At 41.3% G+C, this 26,805-nt stretch overlaps 1 protein-coding gene across 5 annotated transcripts in view; it reads right to left on the reverse strand.

Moving 5' to 3' along the window:
• TESK2 (testis associated actin remodelling kinase 2) overlaps positions 1-26,805 on the reverse strand; it is a 106,560-nt gene that overhangs the window by 69,351 nt on the left and 10,404 nt on the right. For 3 of the 5 annotated variants that reach the window (XM_061632765.1, XM_061632764.1, XM_061632762.1), the window contains exon 1: positions 11,487-11,854. The exons of 1 other annotated variant lie outside the window; for it this stretch is intronic. In XM_061632765.1, the coding sequence (XP_061488749.1) occupies positions 11,487-11,537 (51 nt within the window). In that variant the 5' untranslated portion in view covers positions 11,538-11,854. Of the gene's footprint in view, positions 1-11,486; positions 11,855-26,805 lie in introns of those variants that run through there. One more of the 5 variants, XM_061632766.1, reaches the window with a different exon arrangement.

Here is a 26,805-nt window from a genome sequence, read left to right on the forward strand (position 1 = left end):
TCTCACTTTGTGAGAAATTAGCCTGCCCTACCCTTTCTGTTTTACTCTGCCGCTCACCTGAAAAAATTTTCCATCCTAGAAAAATCCTGCCCCCACCCAGGAAAAATCCCTGTGGACACCCATGTGTGAAAGAGGGAGAGATGCACTTGGGAGAGGGAAGGAGGGTATATTATTATGTGTGGTCTGTGATATGAATAGAGAGATATGCAGGGATGCATGAACGTGTGGTCAGTGAGAAGGAGAGATACACTTGGGCAGAGAGGGAGGGAGAAATGTATATGTGGTGTATATGAGAGAGTGAGTGATGCATGTGTGTACGGGGTCTGTATGTGTGCAATAAGTGTGTGCATGAGAGTGTGATGCAATATTTTTCCTGGTACTGGGGAGTGCTCTCTTTTATTAAATAGCATCAAAATGTGTGTGTGCACAAGAGAGAGCTATCAATATTGTGTGATCTCCACAAACAGGATGTCGGGCAGGGGTGGGAGGAGCAGTTATGACTGCATGCTTATTTTGTGTTATGCCATGTCCCCATGGCAACCCTGTTGTGTTATGCCTTGCCCTGCCACAGAAGCCGTGTGGTGACTTTCTCAAAATTCAAAATATGCCTGCTGGTCCACAAAGGGTGTCAACCCCTGTATTAACCTATTCAACTGGCTTGGTAAATCATTTACAGATAGTTTGTCTCCCTATCACCTTTCTCTGTAAGAAAAGGGATATCTTTCACCCATGAATTAGCACTTTTCACAATGCTTTGCAGATGTGAAGTATCAGCATCTTTTTACATCTTATCCTTTTGCAAAGTATTTTAAATGCATAGCCTCTGCCAGTTATCACTGTTGCTCCAAAAAGAGAATTCTTGGTTCTATCCAGTGCTATCATATTTCTCACTCCCACAGATGGAATCAATCCCAAGATGTGATCTGCTATATCCCCTACTATTTTGGTTCAAAGAGAGCCTGTCGCTACATAGTGAACTAGTTTGGTGGAAATTAATTCACATTACAAAAGGTGCTGAAGCAACCAACTTATTTGATGTCTCACATTAGCAAAGCCTGAACCCAATAAAGTGACCAGGCATCAACTTTCTGAATGGAGCCAGGTTGTCTCAAATTTATGCTTCACACCAGACAGACTGGTGTTTTTAAACTTGGAACCTAATTAGGGGTGCAAAAAAACCACACACTAACACAATTCATTCCTTCAGTACTTCTGCCACTTAATATGTAGGAAAGTTTCAACTAAAATAACTATACTAAAGAACATAGTTACAATTGCCCATTCTGTCCTCTAACATGGTCAGACTTCGAAGACCCCCTAAGAAAAACATTTCACATCTCTGTAATGCAACTGAAGTAGGTGGCAGCTGGAGTAGTGTATACCATGTGAGGCAGCTGGTATCTTCCAAAAGTAAGGGCATTACAAGTTTCCTTCCAAACTACTCCCACATACCCCTTGTTCACTTCTACCCAACAAAACATTTTCCTGCTTGCTCAGTTCCTGCTCTGCTGACAGAAGTCCTGCCCCTAAGCTACGATACCTAAATAAATATTTCATGTTCAGAGGCAGTACACCTCTAAATACCAAATGCTACAGATAAACAGGGCTAACTGTGCTGATCTCATAATCTGCTTGAGGAATTCCCAGAGACATTTGGTTGGTCACTGTTGGAAACAGGATGCTGAACTAAATGAAATAAAAAGCAGAGATGTGGCCTGAACCCCAAATGACTCACTCATCCTAACATTGGCTATCACAACACAAAATTTATTTTCCATAAGACAAGCGAGTTTGACACACAAGTGATTTCCCTAAGACCATGAAATACAAGGCCAAGGTGGGATCGCAGCCACAAGCATTAAATCCCTCTGATCAATTTCCCGTTTAATTAATTTGCTCCCAAACACTCATTTCCTCCTGTTTTAATTCAACCACTATTTTTCTTCTACCACTTGCCTAACTCTCCTTGTATGTAGCCACTCCTCTCTTCCTCTGACTTAAAAAGGCAGGACTCAGAGAACAAGAAAGACAAAGTGCATCTGTTGTCCAATCAAGAGCTGCCCCATAGCCTACTGATCACCCTCCTGCTTCCATAATCATTATCCTCCACTGTACTACAGTGGAGGCATCCATATAACACTCAATGCAAATCAATAAGGGCCTGTAAGCCCTTTTTACATTATTGCATCAGCCTTGATGACAACTCACGAGTCTCTAATTTTTTAAGAATGTTTCTTTAAAAAATGACAATTTTAAAGTGGAAAGAAACTTAACTGAAATAAAACAAAATTTAACAAGGACCTTTCTGTAATGTGAATGCATGTTGATTTTCAGTTACTTTTAAAGGTTTTTTTTCAATGATAAACCTGTCAGCATATTGGATATTATGTTGGTACTCTGCTGGTCTATGACCGAAATAAACAATTCATTCATTATGTTGGTACTGAAAGACCTGGAGTCAATTCCCTAAGCAGGAAACTCACTGGTTGACTTAACAGCCAGTTACCATTACAATCTCTCACTCTGCTTCAGAGAGTTATTGGATCGATTAAATAAGATAGTCCACATAAGTCATCCTGAGTGCCCTTGGAGGAGAACAGTATACCAGGATATAATATTTATTTATTTATTTTATTATACTTGTATACCGCCCCATAGCCGAAGCTCTCTGGGCGGTTTACAGTAACTAAAAACATTAAAACAAATACAATTTAAAACAGATCTTATAAAAACAATTTAAAACACAATTAAAAAATTTAAACAGTATAAAACACATGCTAAAATGCTTGGGAGAAGAGGAAAGTCTTGACCTGGCACCAAAAAGATAACAGTGTTGGCGCCAGGTGCACCTCGTCAACAAGATCATTCCATAATTTGGGGGGCACCACTGAGAAGGCCCTCTCCCTTGTTGCCATCCTCCAAGCTTCTCTTGGAGTAGGCACCTGGAGGAGGGCCTTTGATCTTGAACGTAGTGTACGGGTGGGTTTGTATCGGGAGAGGCATTCCATCAGGTATTGTGGTCCCAAACTGTGTAAGGCTTTATAGGTCAAAACCAGCACCTTGAATCGAGCTCAGAAACATAAAGGCAGCCAGTGCAAGCGAGCCAGAATCGGTTTTATATGTTCAGACCGTCTGGTCCCTGTTACCAATCTGGCCGCTGCATTTTGCACAAGCTGCAGTTTCCAAACCGTCTTCAAAGGCAGCCCCACGTAGAGTGCATTGCAGTCATCTAATTTGGAGGTTACCAGAGCATGGACAACTGAAGCCAGGTTATCCCTTTCCAGATAGGGTCATAGTTGGGCCACCAACCGAAGTTGGTAGAAGGCATTCCGTGCCACTGAGGCTACCTGAGCCTCAAGTGACAGAGATGGTTCTAGGAGAACCCCCAAGCTACGAACCTTCTCCTTGAGGGGGAGTGCAACCCCATCCAGGACAGGTTAGACATCCACCATCTGGTCAGAAGAACCACCCACTAGCAGCATCTCAGTCTTGTCTGGACTGAGCCTCACTTTATTAGCCCTCATCCAGTCCATTGTTGCAGCCAGGCACCGGTTCAGCACATTGACAGCCTCACCTGAAGAGGATGAAAAGGAGAAATAGAGCTGCATGTCATCAGCATACTGACGGCATAATGTAGATGTTGAACAGCATGGGGGACAGAACTGACCCTTGCAGAACCCCATACTGGAGAGTCCAGGGTGTCGAGCAATGTCCCCCAAGCACCACCTTCTGGAGGCGACCTGCCAAGTAGGAGCAGAACCACTGCAATGCAGTACCTCCCACTCCCAACTCAGCCAGTCTCCCCAGAAGGATACCATGGTTGATGGTATCGAAAGCCGCTGAGAGATCAAGGAGAATCAGCAGAGTCACACTCCCCCTGTCTCTCTCCCGACAAAGGTCATCATACAGGGCGACCAAGGCTGTTTCCATGCCAAAACCAGGCCTGAAACCCAACTGAAATGGATCCAGATAATGGGTCTCATCCAATAGTGTCTGGAGCTGGCCTGCCACCACCTGTTCAAGGACCTTGCCCAGGAATGGAACATTTGCTACTGGCCTATAGTTATTAAGATTTTCTGGGTCCAGGGAGGGTCTCTTCAGGAGTGGTCTCACTACTGCCTCTTTCAGGCAGCCAGGGACCACCCCCTCTCTCAGAGAGGCATTAATCACCTCCCTGGTCCAGCCGGCTGTTCCATCCCTACTAGCTTTTATTAGCCAAGAAGGGCAAAGATCCTGCACAGAAGTGGTTGCACGAACCTGTCCAAGCACCTTGTCAATGTCCTCAAGCTGTACCAACTGAAACTCATCCAAGAAATCGGGACAAGGTTGTGCTCTGGATACCTTGCTTGATTCATCTGCTATAACACTGGAGTCTAAGTCCTGGCGGATGCTAAAGATTCTATCCTGGAAGTGCCTAGCAAATTCATTACAACGGGCCTCAGATGGTTCTACCATGTCCCTGGGGCCAGAGTGTAATAGCCCCTGGACAATTCTGAAGAGCTCTGCTGGGCGGCAGAGTGATGATTCGATAGTGGCAGCAAAATATTGGTTTTTTGCTGCCCTTACTGTCCCTAAATACAGCTTACCATAGGCACTTACCAGTGTATAATTGCATCCACTAGGAGTTCGTCTCCTATATTGTTTCATCGCTCTCAGCTCTGGGGTATACCACGGAGCCGTACGAGCTCTACACAGGAGAGGGTACTCAGGAGCAATCATGTCAACCACCCGGGTCATTTCTGTATTCCACAGTTCAACCAGCGTTCCAACAGGAGCACCAGCCCTATCAGCCGGAAAACTCCCCAGAGCCCTTTGGAAACCATCCGGATCCATTAGTCTCTGGGGGCGGACCAACTTAATAAATAAAACTGGGTGTTTTTGTTTTGGGTTCCTTTTCAATCTTGCATTCAGATATGCCTATAGTGACAGCACATACTAGTAGAAACTAGTAATGAGGTTTTCTCAGGAAGTGAGAGGGCAGAAGCTATCTGAAGATAGGTGTAGAGCAGGGGATACCAGGAATGTCAGCTTTTAAATGGGTAACATACTCATGTATAACTTTGCTATCAGGTGGTGCTAAGAGGCAAGAAGTCGGCTATTTACACAGCAGCATTCTAGACTTCATGAAATATTTGACTGTGATCAAATGAGTTTTATAGAACAATCCAAAGTAAGAAGCTGGCGGAACTTACTCCAGCTTAAGTGAAGCCAGCACAGAGTTACCCCTATTCCAAACTCCATTCAAGAGCGCAGCCACTGTCAGCTGAGCCTGCCCGCACGTGGTAGAAGGAAAACAAGACTTTAAAATAGTGTGACTTACATCAACCTTTTTGCTGGCATAATATCCATGAGGTTGCCAGGCCATGCAATTGAGCTGAAAGAGGTGTGGAATAGGTGTCAAGTCTCTCCTTGCCGAGTCCTACCTCTGCCATGCCCCCAGAACACACCCCTTTTTTTGGACTTAATGCTGGTGTAAATTCCACCAGCTTAAGTTCCACCAACTAAACCACTGAACCAGGCTTACACCAGAACAGCCCCAGCTCAGCTGGGTTGAAGAATTTACACCAGCATACCCCTGGCTGAACAGGGATGAGGGAGTTACAAAAGCAAAACCCCAGCTGAACCCCAGCTCAGCCAGGACAGCCCAAAATCCACCTATTCCAAATTTGCTCATCCTGGCAGAACCTAGGTTTGGAGTATGGTGTAAGCCCATTTTTCGTCTTTTCAGATCCCTGTTATAATCTCTTTCCTCTGTTCTGACTGGGGCTGATGAGAGTTGTAGTCCAAAACATCTGGAGGGCACCAGGTTGGCAATAGCTACCTTATGCTATTGAACAGATCAGTGGGCCATCAATCTCATTAGCTTGACTTACACAAAATGCTTCAGGCAACACACACATCTGAAAAGAAAACTTACAGAAGCACCACTGAAAAGTACACAACTGAAAAGAAAACGTACAGAAGTATAGAAGAAATACACCCAGTTGGCATTATCCCCACATTAAAATACCCTACTTTTAAGACTATAGTTTAAACCCAATCCAAACCCCCAATCCTCTGTGCTGGGCCAGGGGCAAAGATGTCCTTCCACCCAGCCCAAATCAGCTCTGCTGTTGGCCTCTGCCCACAGAGACACACCAGCATCACTCCTCCAGCATGAAGATTCCCATTCTACCTGCCAAAAGTGCAGACCAGTGGAAGTACTGCTAGTGGGATTCCCACCAGCTGTAGCCTACAGAAATGCCCAAAACGGGGTATTCTAAAGGTGAGGAGGGCTGAGCCAGTCCAGTATTCACTGGATCCTGATTGAGGTCCAATTGCTACACCAGTTCCAGGCTGGCAGAGCAGGCTTGTACCTGTTCCACATCTTCTGCCCTGGACAGCATGAGCAGCAGGGCTACGGAGACACCAGTGGCTCCATCACTCTATCAAACCCTGGGGCTGCCCAGCCAGGGTTAACATTACTCTGTAAATCTTACAAGAGAATCAATGTCTGTAGGAGTATTATTTATTTATTTATTATTTGTTTTATATCCCGCCCTTCCTCCCAGCAGAAGCCCAGGGCGGCAAACAGAAGTGCTAAAAACACTTTAAAACATCATAAAATACATTAAAACAAAACGTTAAAACATTTTTAAAAAAAGCTTTAAAAACTTCTTTAAAAAAGGGTTAAAAACATTATTAAAAAAACATATTAACAAGCAATTCTAACGAGTATTATCAGCATAATTAAATCATAAGGCATCCTGAAAAGCCAGAGGAAAGACAGAATTTCAGGAAAAGTGAAGTTTCTGGAAAAGCCCTTTACGTAAGGAAATTGGTCAAATAATGCTTTGCTATCCATCCACACAATGAACAGTCGTTGTCAGCTTTTGTTTTTCAATGTACAGGATATCAGAATCTAACAAAATCCACTATGGAAGTGTGATAGAGTCAGCAGACATAGCCTATTTTAAAATATTTTTGCTCACATTACAGCTACAACAAAGCAGACTTGGACTTTTATCAGATATTCATCAGCTTAGAACAGCTAGAACACCTACCAAAGACATTTAAACATAGGGTTGTATCCAGACTTCTGGTCTGCAACAGGACTTTGCCATCATCTCTGTTGTGCATTTCCAAAATCTGCTCTGGAGGCTGGGAGAGGACAGAGAAGTTCTGTTGCACAAGCAGAAGTCCACTTACTTGCACAATGTTAGATTCCATCTATGTGCTACAGCTAACGACATTAACAATGTCACTCATTTGCAAAACAAAAGCTATGAAAGTGAACACATCACTTGTTTAGTCATTGGTGAGCAATTTTCTCTAGGCTGTGATTTAGTAGAAAGAAGCAATCGGTATCCATTAAAGTCAGTGTGCGTTCTGCTATCAAGATCCAAATCCTCAATAACCTTTCCAGACTTTCCCCCTGCACTAATGAATAATTGTTACAAGGTATCTTTCCCACAACTAGCATTGCAATTATAGGAAAGTCATGTTCACACAGCAATGAGCTATAATCTTTTCTTACTGTACTTGGAAAGTGTAATTTTCTCCCAGCAGTCCACCTACTGGTTAGTGCTCACAATAATTTATTTATTAAATTTATATCCTGCCCTTCCTCCCAGGAGCAGCCCAGGGCAGCAAATAAAACACTACAAACATGCTAAAACATCTTAAAACAGACTTTAAAATATATTAAAACATCTTTAAAAGCATATTAAAACAAAACATCTTTTAAATTTAAAAAAAAATATCTTAGAAAGTAATTCCAACACAGACACAGACTGATGGTGGAAAGAAATACATTACATATGCCTGCACCATTTTAATAACTCTGATTTTTTTTAAAAATACTTAGTGGAGTAAGTGGCTGAATTATCCTTATTGTAATTTTCCTGTATTTCGTATACTGCATACTTTCCCCTGTATAGCATGCACTCTTTTTTTCTTCAGGAAACAGGCAATCCAGCCAGAGCATAGCTTCCCTTATTCATCCTACTGAAAAAGAAATTGTATCAACGGTGTTAGCCAGTATCTAACAATTACTTCAATCAATTTAATTTTGATTTAAGAATCAAAATTGCTTTTTAAGAAGTCACCTGGAAAGGCCCTATGTTAAACAACACAAGACTTTACAACAAATAAGAACCTCACAAATGGCCAGCCACAAGATACACTTTCAGAGATTGTATATCACCAATTACCACATGTTGGCGACAGACAAGAGGAGACAGCTACTACCATCATACCCTTTTCATGGACTTCCAAGAGGTATCTGGCTGGCCACTGTGGGGCAATATTAGACTAGATGTACTGTACAGATCCAAGGTCCACGTTTTATACTCTAAAGCAATAGTGAATAATTAGAATTGTTTAATACATATTAGCTATGCTTTAATTGTGAAGATATTCCAAGTGTAAAATTTAAAACATTTCAGTAGAACATAGAATTCTAAGATTAGATCACCATTGATTTATATTATTAATCTTCCACACAAAGCTGTTTCTCCCCAGAAGTCATTTTTGAATCAATTTGCAAAACAGTACATAAAATGCAAAGCTCCTGTGAGCATATTCAAGAAGTAATTCCCAACAGAAACCAAAATGCCAACAAACAATGGCTCATTGTCCCCTTCCTATACTATTATTAATGCAAATGTTTCCTTGTTTTGGGTATTTGGTTCTTCATTACAGTTTAACCTTGCCATAGCCTATCATATTTTGTTATATTGGGAAACAACACTGAATAGCTTTCATAGCTAAAGTGAAAGTACAGTTTTTAGATTAGAAACACTACTACACAGTCTCTACACTTTTGTGACCAGCCCTGTCCTTTAGAAGATATTTGTTTTGTAAAACACAGAAAACACATCGTAAACGTAGATAAGCCCTCCTACTATGATATTCCCTATCACAACGTAAGAAGAACCTTGCTGGATCAGATCAAAGGCATATCTACTACAGAATTCTGTTCTCACAGATGCCTTTGAGAAGCTCAAAAATGGGACATAAATGCAGTATCACTATCCCGCTAATGTTCCCCAGAAACTTCTATTTAGAGGTATACTGCTTCTGATTCTGGATGAAATGTAGCCATCATGATTAGCAGCCATTGTTTGTCTTATCCTTCATGAATTTGTCTTATCCCCTTTTAAAGCTGCCCAATTTGGTGGCTATCACCACATCTTGCTGTGGCATTTCATCCTGTAACTACACCCTGTGTTAACGAGTACTTCCTTTTGTCCTGAATCTTCCAACATTTAGCTTTACTGGATGGCCCCAGCTTCTGTTATAAAGAGAGGGAGAAAAATGTTTTATCCACTTTCTTTACCCTAGGAGTCACAAACCTTTTTGGGACCAGTGGGCACATTTGCAATTTTGAGAAAGTGCCATAGGCCTCAGTCATAAAATGACCACCATGGGGATGTGCTATTATTAAAAATGGCTGCCACAACTAAAAGGACAGAAAAAGACAGGACTATAAAATGGTGTGGGCATGCCCCCCCAACAAGTCCCCCATCAATAGAAAAAGGGACCTAAAAAGATACGTTATTTACACCTCTGCTCTGTTCAGATCTAAAGGGAGAGTGAGTGGCCAGTCCTAGCATCTGACTGAAATGTGGGAATGTTTAATGGGATGTGTTCAATGTAGGAGAAGCCAAGCTAGTGCAAACAGGAACTGAGCAGGAAGGCAAACAGTTTCTCGTGCATAGTGAATATTTGAGGGGATATTTGCTGAGGCACCATAGGAGGTATTAGTGAACACACTGGTGTCCATGGGCACCATGCTGGTGACCCCTGTTCTGTTCACATTCTCCACACCATGCACAAGGTTATTACACCTCTATCACATCCCTTTTATGTGCATTTTATTAAACTAGCCCCAAACAGTGTAATCTTTCCCCATGAGGGAGTTGCTCCAGCCCCTCTTCAATCTAGTATATCTCTAAATGGAAGTGAGACAAATCACTACTATGAAAGACTGCTTAGATGAGCAGTATACCTGCTCAGGAAAGTAATACATCTTACACAAAATATTGTAGAAAATATATACATTCAGCATAGCTATTATTCTTTGGTATACAGCTCTTTATATTCAAAAGGAAAGTAAAAAACCCTAAATCATATAAGATTAGTAGGTATATGAAAATCTGTCATGTTATTGGAATGGCCAGACATGTTATATTCACCACTGCACTATGTTCACTTTTTCACGCCAAGAACAAATAATGGAAGCATTTATGATGCAATCACTAGTGTAAAAAAGCTTCTTCTAAAGGCCGTATTCTCAGGTTGTAAAATTGCAAAGTTTTATTTACTTTGTAGATCTATAAATCAAGGTAAGTTTGGAATTCAAGTACAATTATAAAAATATTTTATGTCAGAATAATTGTAGATACTGAATTACATGCTGCTTTCTATTAAAAAATGGAAAACTTCACAATGAATGAATTTTATAGGAACTACAGGAAGAATTCTAATATCAAAGAAAAAGTAGTAAAAGCTGTTTGAACTTCAAAAGTAGTTAATTAACAACCTAAGTGGTAAAAAGCAAATAGTCCCATTCTATATAGGAAGCACTACTACAGATGATGGCTTCCATTAAAACCCACAGAACAAATGTCTACAGAGCAAACCCATGTGCAACATAAATGAAGACAAAAGGATAAATAAACCATCACAGTGAGCATTCATCTTTCCAATTCAAGTCAAAACACCTCTTTTGAATGAAACAGCTACCCAGAAGCAACAGCAGCAAGGCTCTGGGATTAAGTGACACTTGATATTCTCAATTGCATCTTTCAAAGCATCTCTGCAAACACAAACTGACTTAACCACAATCAGTAATGTGGTGGGAATCATTACTTGAAAAGTAAGTGGGCATGATAATAATGATCCTACGGTGTGTTGTGGAGTGGTGAGAGAGCAATAATGATAAAACAAGGAAGCCATCCCCCTCCCCCTTACTCTTCATTCTCTTTACCCCACACCCTTAGCCAGGTGGCTAACACTCCTCCATCTTTCACCATTTCCTACTGCTGGGGATCAAGGGAATAGCTTGTATGACTTTTTAGGGCATGGGAGAGGGGAGGGGGATAGAGAGCAAGAACGTAAGTTGCACAAAGTACTGTCAAGCTACAAACGAATTCCCTCTTCCTCGTGCCCCCCTCACACATTCCTGTACAACGTTCCCACAAAGTACAAAAGTCGGACACCCTCCCAACCTTCCTCTAGCTAATGGACCCAGTCTCGTTCCTTACGCTCTCATCTTCACGCTCCTCAACATCATCACAAAGGATAGTGGTGTACACTCCTTTTCTGCCTTAGGACTCGCAGCCGTTGGGGCCACCGTCCACTAATCCCACCCCCCTTCCCAGCTCGCTATCACCCTCCTACAGCTCCTACTTCGCACATACCATGGGAATTACCCTCTCTTGCCTCCACCCCCACGACGGAATCAGTCATTCGCGCATAGCCCTGCACTCGCTCTCATTTACCTGCCTCAAAGAGGACGGGCGGTGGGTTCCGCACACTAAGACACGACTCATATTCACCCGCTCCTTGGGAGGCGGCCAGGACCCTAGAAGCACTGCCGTAGAGTAAAGCGGTCTAATGCCCCACGGTGAACGTCCGGGCAGGGTAGGGGGCCACAGAGCAAGCGCGACTTGGATTCTTTCCAGCGGGAACTGTAAGGCTGGGCCGCAGCGGCCTCGGGCCCTTCCCCCACCTTCCTCCGCAGCACCGAGTAAAGGTGACAGCGCACATACACACCAGTCCAGCGGCCGCTACAGACCAACTAAGTCGCCTGTTTGGCTAGAAGCCACCACAGGACGGAGAAGGGCGGAGCCAGACTCCTCACTGCGATATCCACCAACCGACATAGAAAGGCGTCTGATTGGCGGCTCATTCGACTAATCATATTGAAGACTAATACGCGGCCGATGTGTTGGCCGCCTTTTGATTAGCGAGAGCTTGATTGACAGGCCAACTCGCCTCAAGCACAACAACAGCCTCGAACTGAAGCCAGCGAAAGGGCGAGAAGGGGGAGAAAGAGGGCGGGCTCCTAGGAGAGCTTAAGAACCACTGGCCATCAGGCGAAGGCGGATAATAAACAGGACATCAGCCCAATGAGAATTTGCTTGCCAGTGACTGCAAAGTATGGGAGCCAATTCCAAACTGTTTACTCGGAAGGAGGGATAATACAGCTGTCAACGCGGGCACAATCCTCAATTGTTGCGGAGAGACGGTGAAAATTCATTGCCTGCCTGGGCACTGGACGAGCGCATCGTGATTTGCTGTGTGGGCCTTTTAACATGCATCAGGATTTCTAATAATAAAGGATACAAATGCACTTGCATGCACACTAATAACGGCTAATTAGTATATGATTATACTAAGACACGTACATTCATGGCAGTCCTGTGTGTCCATTGTCTAACAATGAGGGAAGGTTATACTATGAAACCAATTCGCCTCTGTTGAATAGTGTGTCTTCTGGGTAACGTTTTCATTAATAAGCAATGTGGTTTACTATCCTCATTCATCTTTGAAGTAGAAATTATTTGTGACTGATTATGGGTGTTGTTTGGGCAATTGGTTTATTGCTCATGAAGACCACAGAAATAATCTATGGATGAAATTGTTGGAAGCAGGGCAAGCGCAGTTCCTGTTTTGTTCTTTTGTTTATGTTCCAGAAGGAAGATAGAGTTAGGGTCCTCCAGATGGCTAGGCTTGACTACCTTTACCTATGATGCTCTGACTGACTTCCGTCTTTAGACTGATATGCTTAGGGAAGCTTATCTGTCCCTCCTCCTTCCGCCCTTTCCTCTCTTCTTCAAGACTGACAGAGAGAGAGGAGACACCTTTGTCTCTGCTCTCTCCCTCCTGAGCCATGAAGGCAACTCCCAACACTGGGCGCTGCGCCTCCAACTTAGTTAGTTAGAACTAGGTCTGCCTTTCCTATCTACTATGTATTTCTATAAATAAAGTAGCTTTTCTTATTTTACTCAGTCTTAAGTCTCAGTGATCTTAATGCAGGATAAAAGCCTGCCACTTAGGTAAACGCACACACGCATCTCAGACCATTGACAATCTCTGCTAACATTTATACAAATTTACATAACAGAAATGGCATTGTACCACAGGTCTTGGAGAGCCACATCCACCACTCTCCTGCTTGGATCACATTGTATCTGCAACCATGTCACCTGCTTCAAATATTTAGAGAGGGGATTAAGGAACATTATTGCCCCTTATCAGTCCATGAAAGAGATTATGTTTTGTGAAGATGATGTGCTTCAGTGTCTAAACAATCCAATTACATGGATAGCAGTTATATTTTAAATGTGCTGCACATCTTGAAGTCTCATTTAACATGTAAACCCCTATACAGCTTGGGACCGGGTTACTTGAGAAACAAACTTAACCCTTTTTCTCTCAAAACTTTCTGTTCCGCAGGAGAGTTTATCAGAGTAACACAGTTACTCAGAGCAGGGCTTTCAGTGTGGCTCTCCCCATTTTGTAGAACAGCATCCCAGTTGAGCTATAACAGATGCTCATCATTTCTACTTTCCAGAAACAACTTTGCTTTGACAAGCTTTTCAAGCTGAATCATGGTGGTGGGGGACACATTGTTAGATCTTTGCCTTTGATGTTTATTTGCATTGTTTATAAACCTATCTTTAGTTGTTTGTTTATACTGATTGAAAATCTATGTTTATTGTAGGACTGTAAATTCCCTTGAGATTTATGTGGAAGATTAACAAGTACATACATTTTAAAATGGGGAGGCAATTAGGAGAAAGAGTCTAAAAAAGATGCCAGATATGCCATTATGGTGTGTATCTGCCTGTCATTAATTAGAGAATGGCAAGGAGCTGGAGTCATCTTCAAGATTTCAGCTGCAATCCTACAGACCTTGCCTACGAGTATTCTTTTCCTGACATGTTATCTAACAAACTTTTACTTTCCCTGTTACTATTCACAATTACAAAACTTGTGCCAATTCTTAAACTGAAATTAATGTTGCTATATTTTAATAAATGTGGCTATAACAAGCTACTGCCCGGGGTGATCCACCTTCAGCTGTTGTAAGGTAAGGAACTTCCTTTCCTGAGTTTCCCTTCCCTTCTTGGTTGCCATACTCAGACAAAATGGGAGTGTGTTAGCTATTGAGGAGAGTCTTCTTAGTGGCTGACTTAACTCCTTTCACTCTGATTGGCTCCAATCAGCAGGGAAGGACAGAGGGACTCTGCTGGGAACTTGCTCTCAAAAAAGTAAGGGGTCTAAGATCCCCTGGACACCTCTGTATATGTGAGTTGTGGTTCAGTAACACCTGAAGGACCAGAAGGTCCCCACACCTGATACAGGAGAAAACACTCCTTGAACTAAAATGATTCCAGACCACTTAAGACTTTAGAAACCAGTACTGTGAATTGTGTCCAGAAGCTAACTGGCAACCAATGAAGATATTTCTATATTTTTCATACCACACCATGACCCCCAGTGGCTAGTGATAGTCAGCAACTAGAAAGTCTAATTTTAGACCAGCTGTTACTTCCAAACATTATTTAGGGATAGGCACATATAGAATATATTGCAATGGTTCAAACATGGAGTCTGAACACGTCTAACTTTCTTCTCAACTTAAAGGTATGACTGGTGTGTGCAAATCATTTATTTTTAAGGAAACATACTACAATTATAATTTAAATGGCATACTAAAAGAGCTGAGCTTCATGAAGGCACATTGGTACATATATAATGTGACTCCTCTATATCAAAAAAAAAAACAATCCTCAAGCATCAATGTACTAACTATGCCATTATGACTGTGAAACCATATTGTGCAACTGATACTGCTAAGTGTGGAATAGAGAGCTGCATAGATTCAATCTGTGATTACTGAGTACCCTTGGGTGAGTAAGTCCCATCCTAACTTACCTCTCACAGGAACAGTGAGGATGTATAGAATAAGAATTGCAAAGCACTTGGTACTCTGGTGTTACCGAAATATCAGATCCTGCTTTGAAACATGACAACTACCCTTTCCCTTCAGGTTTTCAAACTCTGTTAAAATAGACATTCAGCAGATGTACCCTGTTATGTACTTAACATAATACAAAATAGTTATTCCAGAATACATTGTAATCACTCTTAGTGTGTTCCTCTTAGTACTGTACTCCTAACCAATGTGGCTAATTAAAAGGATAGATTCTCCCAACTCTTTCAATTAATATTTATCAACAGAATGGATATTCATTTGTGCCAGTGAACTTGAGCAAAACATCAGGGATGAAAAATGTTACAGATTAATTATCAACAGTAAAAAATGGGGGGGAGGGGAAGTAGTGTTGTAGACTAGATTATAAGGAGGCACCAGAAAGCTCAGATCTCTTCCACCACATTGTTGCCATAGCCTATCACTGCTTCTCTATAAAGGTCATGTTTCTGATGAGTGCTAGGTCCTATCATGTCCAGATTACAAATCAAGATAACTGCATTTTTATGCAGATCTTTAGCAGCATTTGTTATTCATATGTTATTGTTCTTTGGTCAAGCCTCGATGTCACTGTTAGAGGGCATCAGCAGATCAGTTAGCAAGAACCCTGGCTGTAATCCTAACTCCACTTACTTCGGAGTAAATTCCATTTAATTAAGTAGGATTTACCTTTCATTAGACATGGTTAGGCTTGTGCTGTGAGTGCACTGAGGCTGCATTCCTGACTTACCTGGGGGTAAGCTCCATTGAATCAACTGGACTTATTACTGAGAAAAGATGTATAGGATTGTGCTGTGAAACATTAAAAGATGGTGACATCTAGCGTTGAAAAGAATGAACAATTTAAGTGATTAGAAGTATGTGAAATGAAAATGCTTTGAGGATTATTTAGAAATTCTACTTATTTAGAAATGGCCAAATATTTACTATTTAAATGAAATGCATGGAACAAATACAAAAACAGAGGTGCATAGCCAATATATACCTGGTCTGAAAAATCACCATCTCTTAGATCAGCTGTATTGTAGGAATGCGGACACAACACTTTTTTTATTTCTATCTGCATTGCCTTCAGCTGCATTACAGTAAGATAGTATTGCCCTGCTCAACTTCAGTTTCTTTATGCCATGTACCACTTGTCTAGGTAAGATCTCCCTTTTTTATTTTGGAGAGTCCTTTTCTTACTTTAAGCTGGAAATGCTGTGTACACAAGGTGTGTTGCTTAATTAAAATTCTATTTAACTTACTTGTGCAGAAATTACATTAGAGCAATTGTACGCTTTTTTTATTTCCAAAATTTATTGAATGCTTCATATTAAAACATTTCTAAGCAATATAAAACAGGAGTTTTACAAAATCGAAACATATGATAGTAATAAAAACAGAAAAATAATCTAAAACACAGAAAAAGGGCCATAGCTCAGTGGTATAGCAACTGCTTGCATGCAGAAGGGCACCAGGTTCAATCCCCCAGTGTCTCCAGGTAAGGCTGAAGAGACCACACACACACCCCTGAAACGCTGGGGAGCCACTGCCAGTATCAGTGTAGACAATATTGAGCTAGATGGACTAATAGTTTGACTTGGTATAAGGCAGCTTCCTGTATTGCTATTATTCTGCTGCTTCATAAAACTGATAGTAGGTATGGCTGGGATCATCTCTACGGCAGGGTTGACACCTGTCTGACAGTAATTGGAAATGAATTAGATACTTCAGGTGCTGTCATACTAAAGGCCTTGCTTTATACTACCATGGAGCAGACCTCCAGGATATGTAGGGTTGCCAGGTCAGAAGCATCCCAAACCCTGAGATTTTGGGGGTGGACCCTAGTGATATCACACGGGCATGCCTGAGTGATGTCATGGGGCAGGCCCAAGTGATGTCATGGAGTGGGTCTGAGTGATGTCACAGGGGTGGGCCCGAGTGATGTAATTAAACATGATACATTAAGCATCATCCACAGTTGCTTGGCGCATACAATTCAAACAAAAACATTTATCTGATTGCAAATTAAGACAGAAATCTTAGCTAAAAGAAAGAGCTTGGTAGGGAACATGTAATCTAGCCAACTTGCTTCTGGCAAAAAGGGTTTAAGTGCCCTCAGGTCAGGCCAGTCACCAGAAGGCCACTGTAAGGGGAAAAAAGGAGCCAAGTGTTGTGCAGATGTTAGATGGGAGCAGTCAGGAGTAAAGATGGATGCCTCCAAAGGGCTGCAATTCTAAACACACTTACTAAGGGACTAAGCCCCATAGAACTCAACAGAACTTACTTCTCAGTAGATATAGTTTGGATTGTGTTGTTGGTAAAGCTTGACTAGGGATCCTCTGCAAAAATATCCATATCCAAGTAGGGTTAGCAACCTGGAATCCCCTGCCCCTACCTTTTAACATTCAAATTTCTTTACAGATTTCACCCTTCACTTCAGAAAGAGGTCTGAGAAAAGAGTAAGAAGATTCTCTGCTCTTTTCTGTCTCCCCTGTGGGCTGCTATAAACTGACAACCAACCCAATTCCAGTGAAAAATAATTCACAGAGAGAAAACACACATGGTTTGGTCTACCTATATAGGCAGCAGCTTATGAACAACAATTGCAGCCACACTGCCCAGTATGTGAATTCTCCTTTAGCACTATTGGGCAAGAAACAAATAACAAGGTGCATCATCAGAGGGTTTAAGAGGGTTGAGCAGAGCACATAGAACCACTGTTGTTGCTGCTTCTATAGATGAAAGGGAGTGAAGATAAAGGTAAATGAAATGCAAACAGAAAAACAAAAACAAAAAACAGTGATGATTTCCTAAATGCAATACCATACCAACCACAGCAAGATTCCTATGAGTAAGGCAGAAAATTCAGAATCCCACCAGTCAGGATTCCTAACCAAAAACCAAAACTAAAAAATCCTGGCAGCCAGCCAAGGTCACAGCAATCCCCATGCAGCACAACCTGACCCAGGGGCTGCAGTTAATGCAGAATGCTGTGGCACGATTGCTGACATGAGTGAGACCCTATCAGCACATAATGTCTGTGCTCTGAAATCTGCACTGGTTGCTGATTTGCTACCTGGCCAAGTTCAAGGTGTGCTTTCCATGTTACGGGTGCCACATAGTACTTGTTCTGCTCTTGTAAGAAATCAGGCTTTTCTAAGAAATCAGTCTAGTGTGGTAGCACCTACGCTTTGGAACTCCCTGCCTATTGACATTAGCAGGTGTCCTCATTGTACTCTTTTTGGCTCCTGCTAAAAACAATTTTGTTTAGGCAAGCCTTACCCAGGCATGCAGAAGCTATTATATTTTAATCTATTTTTAACTTATTGTTGGTTTTATTATTTTGAATATTTTTAAATACCTGTCTCTTGTTTTTGCCAATAATTTTTTGTTTTAATTTTTTTCTGTAAAATGCATTGAGATTTTTTACAATAAAGTGATATATAAATGTTGTAATTAAAATGTTTGTTGTTGTTATGTGCCTTCAAGTCGATTACAACTTATGGCGATCCTATGAATCAGCAACCTCCAACAGCATCTGTCATGAACCACCCTGTTCAGATCTTGTAAGTACAGGTCTGTGGCTTTCTTTATGGAATTAGTCCATCTCCTGTTTGGCCTTCCTCTTTTTCTACTCCCTTCTGTTTTTCACAGCATTTTTGTCTTTTCTAGTGAAACATGTCTTCTCATTATGTGTCCAAAGTATGATAACCTCAGTTTCATCATTTTAGCTTCTAATGATAGTTCTGGTTTAATTTGTTCTACCATCCAATTATTTGTCTTTTTCACAGTCCATGATACACACAAAGCTCTCCTCCAACACCACATTTCAAATAAGTTTATTTTTCTCTTATCCGCTTTTTTCACTGTCCAACTTTCACATCCATACATAGAAATCGGGAGTATCACGGTCTGAATGATCCTGACTTTAGTGGTCAGTGATATATCTTTGCATTTGAGGACCTTTTTTAGTTCTCTCACAGCTGCCCTCCCCAGTCCTAGCCTTCTTCTAATTTCTTGACTATTGTTTCCATTTTGGTTAATGACTGTGCCAAGGTATTGATAATCCTTGACAAGTTCAATGAATCAAACCACAGAATCATGGAAACTGTAGTTTGTTAAGGGTGGTAGGAACTATAACTGTGAGGGGAAACCACACTTCCCAAGATTCTTCCAAGATTCAGAAAATGGAAGTCTTGTCCGAATGAAGAAAATAAAAAAGAACACAAACTCTGGCAAAAGAAATGCAAGAAGACAATAAGGGATGCTAAAAAAGAATTTGAGGAGCACATTGCTAAGAACATAAAAACCAACAACAAAAAATTCTATAAATACATTCAAAGCAGGAGACCATCTAGGGAGGCGATTGGACCCTTGGATGATAAGGGAGTCAAAGGTGTACTAAAGAACAATAAGGAGATTGCAGAGAAGCTAAATGAATTCTTTGCATCTGTCTTCACAGTGGAAGATATAGGGCAGATCCCTGAACCTGAACTAACATTTGCAGGAAGGGATTCTGAGGAACTGAGACAAATAGTGGTAACGAGAGAGGAAGTTCTAGGCTTAATGGACAATATAAAAACTGACAAATCACCAGGCCCGGATGGCATCCACCCGAGAGTTCTCAAGGAACTCAAATGTGAAATTGCTGATCTGCTAACTAAAATATGTAACTTGTCCCTCGGGTCCTCCTCCGTGCCTGAGGACTGGAAAGTGGCAAATGTAACGCCAATATTCAAAAAGGGATCCAGAGGGGATCCCGGAAATTACAGGCCAGTTAGCTTAACTTCTGTCCCTGGAAAACTGGTAGAAAGTATTATTAAAGCTAGATTAACTAAGCACATAGAAGAACAAGCCTTGCTGAAGCAGAGCCAGCATGGCTTCTGCAAGGGAAAGTCCTGTCTCAGTAACCTATTAGAATTCTTTGAGAGTGTCAACAAGCATATAGATAGAGGTGATCCAGTGGACATAGTGTACTTAGACTTTCAAAAAGCGTTTGACAAGGTACCTCACCAAAGACTTCTGAGGAAGCTTAGCAGTCATGGAATAAGAGGAGAAGTCCTCTTGTGGATAAGGAATTGGTTAAGAAGCAGAAAGCAGAGAGTAGGAATAAACGGACAGTTCTCCCAATGGAGGGCTGTAGAAAGTGGAGTCCCTCAAGGATCGGTATTGGGACCTATACTTTTCAACTTGTTCATTAATGACCTGGAATTAGGAGTGAGCAGTGAAGTGGCCAAGTTTGCTGACGACACTAAATTGTTCAGGGTTGTTAAAACAAAAAGGGATTGCGAAGAGCTCCAAAAAGACCTCTCCAAACTGAGTGAATGGGCAGAAAAATGGCAAATGCAATTCAATATAAACAAGTGTAATATTATGCATATTGGAGCAAAAAATCTGAATTTCACATATACGCTCATGGGGTCTGAACTGGCGGTGACCGACCAGGAGAGAGACCTCGGGGTTGTAGTGGACAGCACGATGAAAATGTCGACCCAGCGTGCGGCAGCTATGAAAAAGGCAAATTCCATGCTAGTGATAATTAGGAAAGGTATTGAAAATAAAACAGCCGATATCATAATGCCGTTGTATAAATCTATGGTGCGGCCGCATTTGGAATACCGTGTACAGTTCTGGTCGCCTCATCTCAAAAAGGATATTATAGAGTTGGAAAAGGTTCAGAAGAGGGCCACCAGGATGATCAAGGGGATGGAGCGACTCCCTTACGAGGAAAGGTTGCAGCATTTGGGGCTTTTTAGTTTAGAGAAAAGGCGGGTCAGAGGAGACATGATAGAAGTGTATAAAATTATGCATGGCATTGAGAACGTGGATAGAGAAAAGTTTTTCTCCCTCTCTCATAATACTAGAACTCGTGGACATTCAAAGAAGCTGAATGTTGGAAGATTCAGGACAGACAAAAGGAAGTACTTCTTTACTCAGCGCATAGTTAAACTATGGAATTTGCTCCCACAAGATGCAGTAATGGCCACCAGCTTGGATGGCTTTAAAAGAAGATTAGACAAATTCATGGAGGACAGGGCTATCAATGGCTACTAGCCGTGATGGCTGTGCTCTGCCACCCTAGTCAGAGGCAGCATGCTTCTGAAAACCAGTTGCCGGAAGCCTCAGGAGGGGAGAGTGTTCTTGCATTCGGGTCCTGCTTGCGGGCTTCCCCCAGGCACCTGGTTGGCCACTGTGAGAACAGGATGCTGGACTAGATGGGCCACTGGCCTGATCCAGCAGGCTCTTCTTATGTTCTTATGTTCTTTAGGGGAAGTAATGTGCTTTAAATGCGTTGGATGTGCTTTAAATGTATTGTATGGATCTACTTAATAAACTTTGTCTGCATGTAAACTGTTTTAATTAATTTTTTAAAATGCAAATGAGATATTAAGTTTACTGGGTGACCATGGGCTGCTCACCATCTCTTGGCCTAATCTGCCCCTCAGGATGAAAACAACAGAGGGGAACCATGAACACCCCAAGAAAGAAGGGCACACTGAAAATGTAGAGGAAGTAATACTGTACAACCATAGTGTGAAATCAGATACTTATCAGGACATAGTACAAAGAAATATTTATATAAGCATGACTATCAAATATGTTTATTATTTATACAAGCCGTAAATATATGTTTGGTGCAATCCTACGTTTGTTTACTCAGAAGCAAGTCCCAATGTATTCAGAGGGGCTTACTCAAACAGGGACAGAACTGCAACCTCAACTTCATTGTTGCAACCCAAAATTAAGAATCATGCCACTTTAAGCTGTTTTACAACTGTATAAAGTTGTTTTTATGGTTATTGGATTTTAAAGGGATTTATTTCTTATTGTGAGCTGCCTTGTTTTCCAGTCTGCAACCCTACCCCACAGGGTTGTTGGAAAGCCTCCATATGCACACACACACTGGAGATGTAAAAATGCATACACCCCATATAATAGTTTATTGTCAAAACCAATTGGTCATTGCAGAACATTTTTTAAAAATCAGTGTTAGTTTCCTACATAATAAAAGTAATGACACCTATGTAAACCCTGCCTAATTGCTTTAAAAATAGGATTGAGGGGGAGAGAAAGATTTACAACACAAACACAATTCTTTACTATGCTCACTCAAAAGTCCCATCCTAACTGTGTCTACTCAAAAGGAAGCCCTATTGAATTCAGTGGCGTTTACTCCAGGTATGTGGGATTAGTATTGCAGCTTTACTCCCAGAAAAGCAAGTACTGGATTAAAGCTTCATATTGGGAAGGTTTTCAAAACAGTGCCCTCTTCAACAGCCCAGGAAAATTTAAACTTGTTTGACTCCTGCACACAAGAGAGAAAAAGACTGAAAGCCATATACTTACTCAATTTATGAGATTTTCAAAAAAGCAGAAAATAAAAGTTTTCTGACTTGCATAGGCCTCTATTACTGCCTTGTCAATCACAACCCTGACTTCACTTATTGGCTACAAACCTGAAAGGGTGGGATTACAGCAGCCAGCTACAAGCTCATTTAACTGAAGTTGCAGTGGGGCGGCTGATGTTTTGGTGTATTCTCAGGAACCAGCCCACTAGAAACTTATTTTTTTTAAAAATGAAAGCTGAGAGTGTGGAGATTAAAGTGACTCACCTGGAGACCCAGAGAGCACCCCAAAAATCTGGAGTCTCCGGGCAAAAACCAGACACCTGGCAACCCTAAAATTATGTAGCACTTCCCAAGCTGCCTTGCAAGAGCCTACCCTGGTGTTTTTATTTTTTATATCTAAAAATGAATTTAAAATGTCAATTAATTACAAGAGAACAGATGCCCAAAATATGCTGTTGTTTTTCCTCTAGGGTTACTGACTACATAAGCCTTTACTGGAATTCCATCTGTTCTGAAACTCAGTTTATTTTACTGTATGAAAGGCAAATATCACTGGTTTGAAAAACATCTATTCAAAAAAGTTCTAAATTTCCAAGATAAGAAAATATTATTTCCTCTATCTAGCCAGAGATTTACATATTCCATATTGTGCAGATTCTTATGTTTGTATTTATTATTTTTGTGACACAATCAATGTATGTACCACTTTGTAAGCTGGGAAGTAAACCAGATAACTGCTAAAAATTGGATAATCTAAATGTATACAAATAACAGATGAGAACAGAAAACAAAGGATAAAACCTAAATAAGAGCAAAAGCTTTACAAAATCAAACAAATTAAAATACATATGAGCATTCTAAGTTTTAGTGCCATTAGCAGAAATATGAGAAAGCATCCTGCTTGCATTAAATAGTGTACAGTTATCAGAGAATAGTGCTCTATTGTGCCAGTAGATAGAAATGCATAGTTTTAGACAGGTGGGTTCAAAATATTACCAGCTTTTTACAACCACCAACCCATCCCAAGATTAAAAACTGAATGTTAGTTCTGCAGACACACTAATAATTACACTGACATAGTAGAACAAAATAAGGGAGAGTGGATCTAACTCAGTGACAGAGGACTTGTTTTCAGACGTATTAGCACCATTACTTTGTATTAGTTACCTGGCGATGGAAGAATGTTAAGGACTTTGGTAGCTTTATCCAATCAAGAGTGTGTACTGCTGCTCACTATTCTCAGGCAAACTCAACCAGTGTCCATTGTACAAGCTCCTTTCTCAGTATTTTGCAAGATACAAATCAGCTGTTTATCAACCCTCTGGGGATATCTGCTGGCACTCCTTTATTTATTTGAAATATTCCTGTATTAAGTTTCAGAGCTCTAGAATCTGGTGCACTAGTGAGATTGTAGTTAGAGTCTGCATGTTGTAGTCTGAAATTTTAGCCCAACATCTTGTGGCTATTTCAGAATCACAAGGATTTAATCTTATATGTTTTGTAATTTGAATTTACTGCAACAAAGAAAGCATGGTGAGAAAGATGTCTGAAACCATACTGAGCAGGATTTGAGATATGTTGCAAGTTAGGTGGTGTTCACCTGTCCTCAGCTGCCTCAGAAAATGTCAGAAAGAGAATTGACTGCAAAGGGCCATTTTGAACATACCTCAGCAGTATTAAACATATTTTCACTGCACCCCAAGCCTTCCAAGAAGGCTCTAACTAAATTCTAAGAGCTGTGTCAAATAAGCAGGGAAAGCCAAGTGGTGCTGCCTTTTTATAATATACTGTCCAGCAATGAGATTAATCTCTATTCTTTGTGCCTTAAAATGAATGACTGCTGCAAAACCTAAGGTAGAGCACAAGAGCAAAAGTTAAAGATAGGGAGTAGCAAAAGTGGTGAAGAGGCAGTAGGTAGGGGAAGATTAATTGTTTATAAAAGATGAAGAAAAAATTGTGGTTTTGAAAAAAGTTTTTCAGGAGAAGTTGATATTGTGGCGGAGATGTAGGTATATTGGCAAAGAATGTAAGGCTATTCCAATAGCAATCCCAGAGCATGGTCAGCAAGCGAGATAACTCATTGAATTTCCATTACTTCCTGAAGAGTATAAAAGTAGCACTGGGAGGAAAGGATCAAAGTTAATGTTTCACAAGGGCTACTATACTTTCTTATTTATCTTTCCCATGCATTCAGGAAGGCCAAACCAGACAGGCATCCTGAAAACCACACTCCAGGAAGCTCTGTTCATTTGCTGTGCATCCTGCCTCCATCACCAGCCCTACATCTAATTATATTCTAATATTCCTGCTAACAGATAATCAGTCTTTGGATTATATCAACCAGATGGCTTTGTTCTTCTAAAGTTATATGTTGCTAAATTGGGATGAAAACAGGGAACAATGGATATCCAAAATAACTGACACCTCCTCTTCTTATCATTCTGGGTTGCTTTGCTATGCATTTAGCTTGCAGGAGATTTCCTTCCCTACAAGTGCCACTGGTTTTACATCGTCTAAATGCTCTAAAGCGGACTGTGAAATTATCCTCCCTAGATATTAACTGTGGAAAAACCTTTTAACATGAGCATAGCGGTTAAGAGACAACCTGCTTCCAAATGCCTTTAACACAATTTACTTTTATGAAATTGGCAAACTTCTAGGCATGGCATATATCAAGCATTCTCAAACTTCCTATCCCCAGAGGCTACCTAAAAGAGCTGAAAATCACGGTGACCCCCCAAATCACAAACCAATGGTGCAGGGACTGAATCAGTCACAAAATGGCAGCAAATGAAGGCAGAATTTGGCATAAACACTGACATTTTCTACTGATATCTAATTCATCATTAGAAATTTTTCACAAATGTTACTGTAATTTTCTATGTTATATACTGCCTTGCTATATTTTTATGAAAAGTGTAGTCTAGAAATATTTAAATAAATAAATGGCTTCTCCTCCTGCTGTCTGAGTCCATTCATCCCTTTTGTCTCCCTCTTTCCCTGTCTTTCTCTTCCTCATCTCAAACTTAACTGCCCCCTCTACCTCTTTCCTCCTGTCCTTCCCTTCCCTTCCCTCCAACTTAGCATGCTGTAGCCTCACTCTCTAATAAGTTTTTGCACCTATTTGTGCCAATCCACTCTACAAGGAGGGAGTTGCTGCTGCTGCTGCTGCTGCTGCTGCTTGTGGTGGTGGTCCCGGAAAACGGGCTGCAGCACTCATTCCCATCTGAAAGTGGACTGAGGCCCATTAGTAGTGTCTGGCCCGTACCTGGGAAATCTGGTATACATAACAGAAAGTACATTGCAGAAGGGATCCATATTTTATTTGTATTTTTATTATTCATTTAATCTGTTAGTCACCTCATACTCGGCGGTCTCTAGGTGACTTACAACACATGTTAAAAACTTATAACATAAAATGAATTTAAGACATAACAATATACAAAATTTAAAACCCAAACAAAAAAGACCAAGACAGCATACCAAAGGTCTGAGTGAAAAGGAAGATCTTTGCCTGTCACCTAAAGATAGATAGAGAAGGTGCCAATTGTGCCTCCCTGGGGAGAGCATTCCACAGCTGGGGGGCCACCACTGAAAAAGCCAGTTCTCATGTTGTTGCTTCCAAGCCTCCCATGAAGGGGGCACATGAAGAAGGGCCTCAGATGATGAATGCAGGGTTCGGGTCAGTTCATACAGGGAGAGGAGGTTGTTGAGATATTGAGGTCCTGAGCCGCACAAGGTTTTATAGATCAAAACCAGCACTTTGAACTGAGCCTGGCAACTAATCAGTAGCCATTGCAGCCATGCCAGAATTGATGTTATATGAGTAGACTGACCTACCCTGGTCAGCAAACTGGCCGCTGAGTTGTGCACTAGCTGGAGTTTCCAAACTGTCTTCAAAGGCAGCCCCACAAATAATGCATTGCAGTAGTCTAACCTAGAGGTTACCAGAGTGTAGACAACAGATGTTAGGCTATCCCTGTCCAACTATGGGAGCAGCTGGGCCACCAGTCGAAGCTGGTGGAAGGCACTCTGTGCCGCAGAGGCCATTTGAGCCTTAAGCGACAGTAATGGATCCAAAAATACCCCCAGGCTACATACCTGCTCCTTCAGAGGGAGTGTACCCCATCCAGAGCAGGACATAACCCATCCATCCACTAGAGAACCACCCACTAACAGTGCCTCAGTCTTATCTGGATTAAGCTTCAGTTTATTGGCTCTCATCCAGTCCATTACCAAGGCCATTTAGCACATCCATTTCCACACCAGCAGATGTAAAGGTGAAGCAGAGCTGTATGTCATCAGCATATTGCTGATAACATACTCCAAAAATCCAGATAACCCTACTCAGCAGTTTCATGTAGATATTAAATAGAATGGGAGATAGAATCGAACCCTGTGGAACCCTATATTGAAGATTCCACTGGGCCAAATAGCATTCCCCAAGCACCACCCTCTGAGAAAGACCATCTAAGTAGGACT

The sequence above is a fragment of the Rhineura floridana genome, chromosome 6, assembly GCF_030035675.1.
Source record: "Rhineura floridana isolate rRhiFlo1 chromosome 6, rRhiFlo1.hap2, whole genome shotgun sequence".
Lineage (NCBI taxonomy): Eukaryota > Metazoa > Chordata > Lepidosauria > Squamata > Rhineuridae > Rhineura > Rhineura floridana.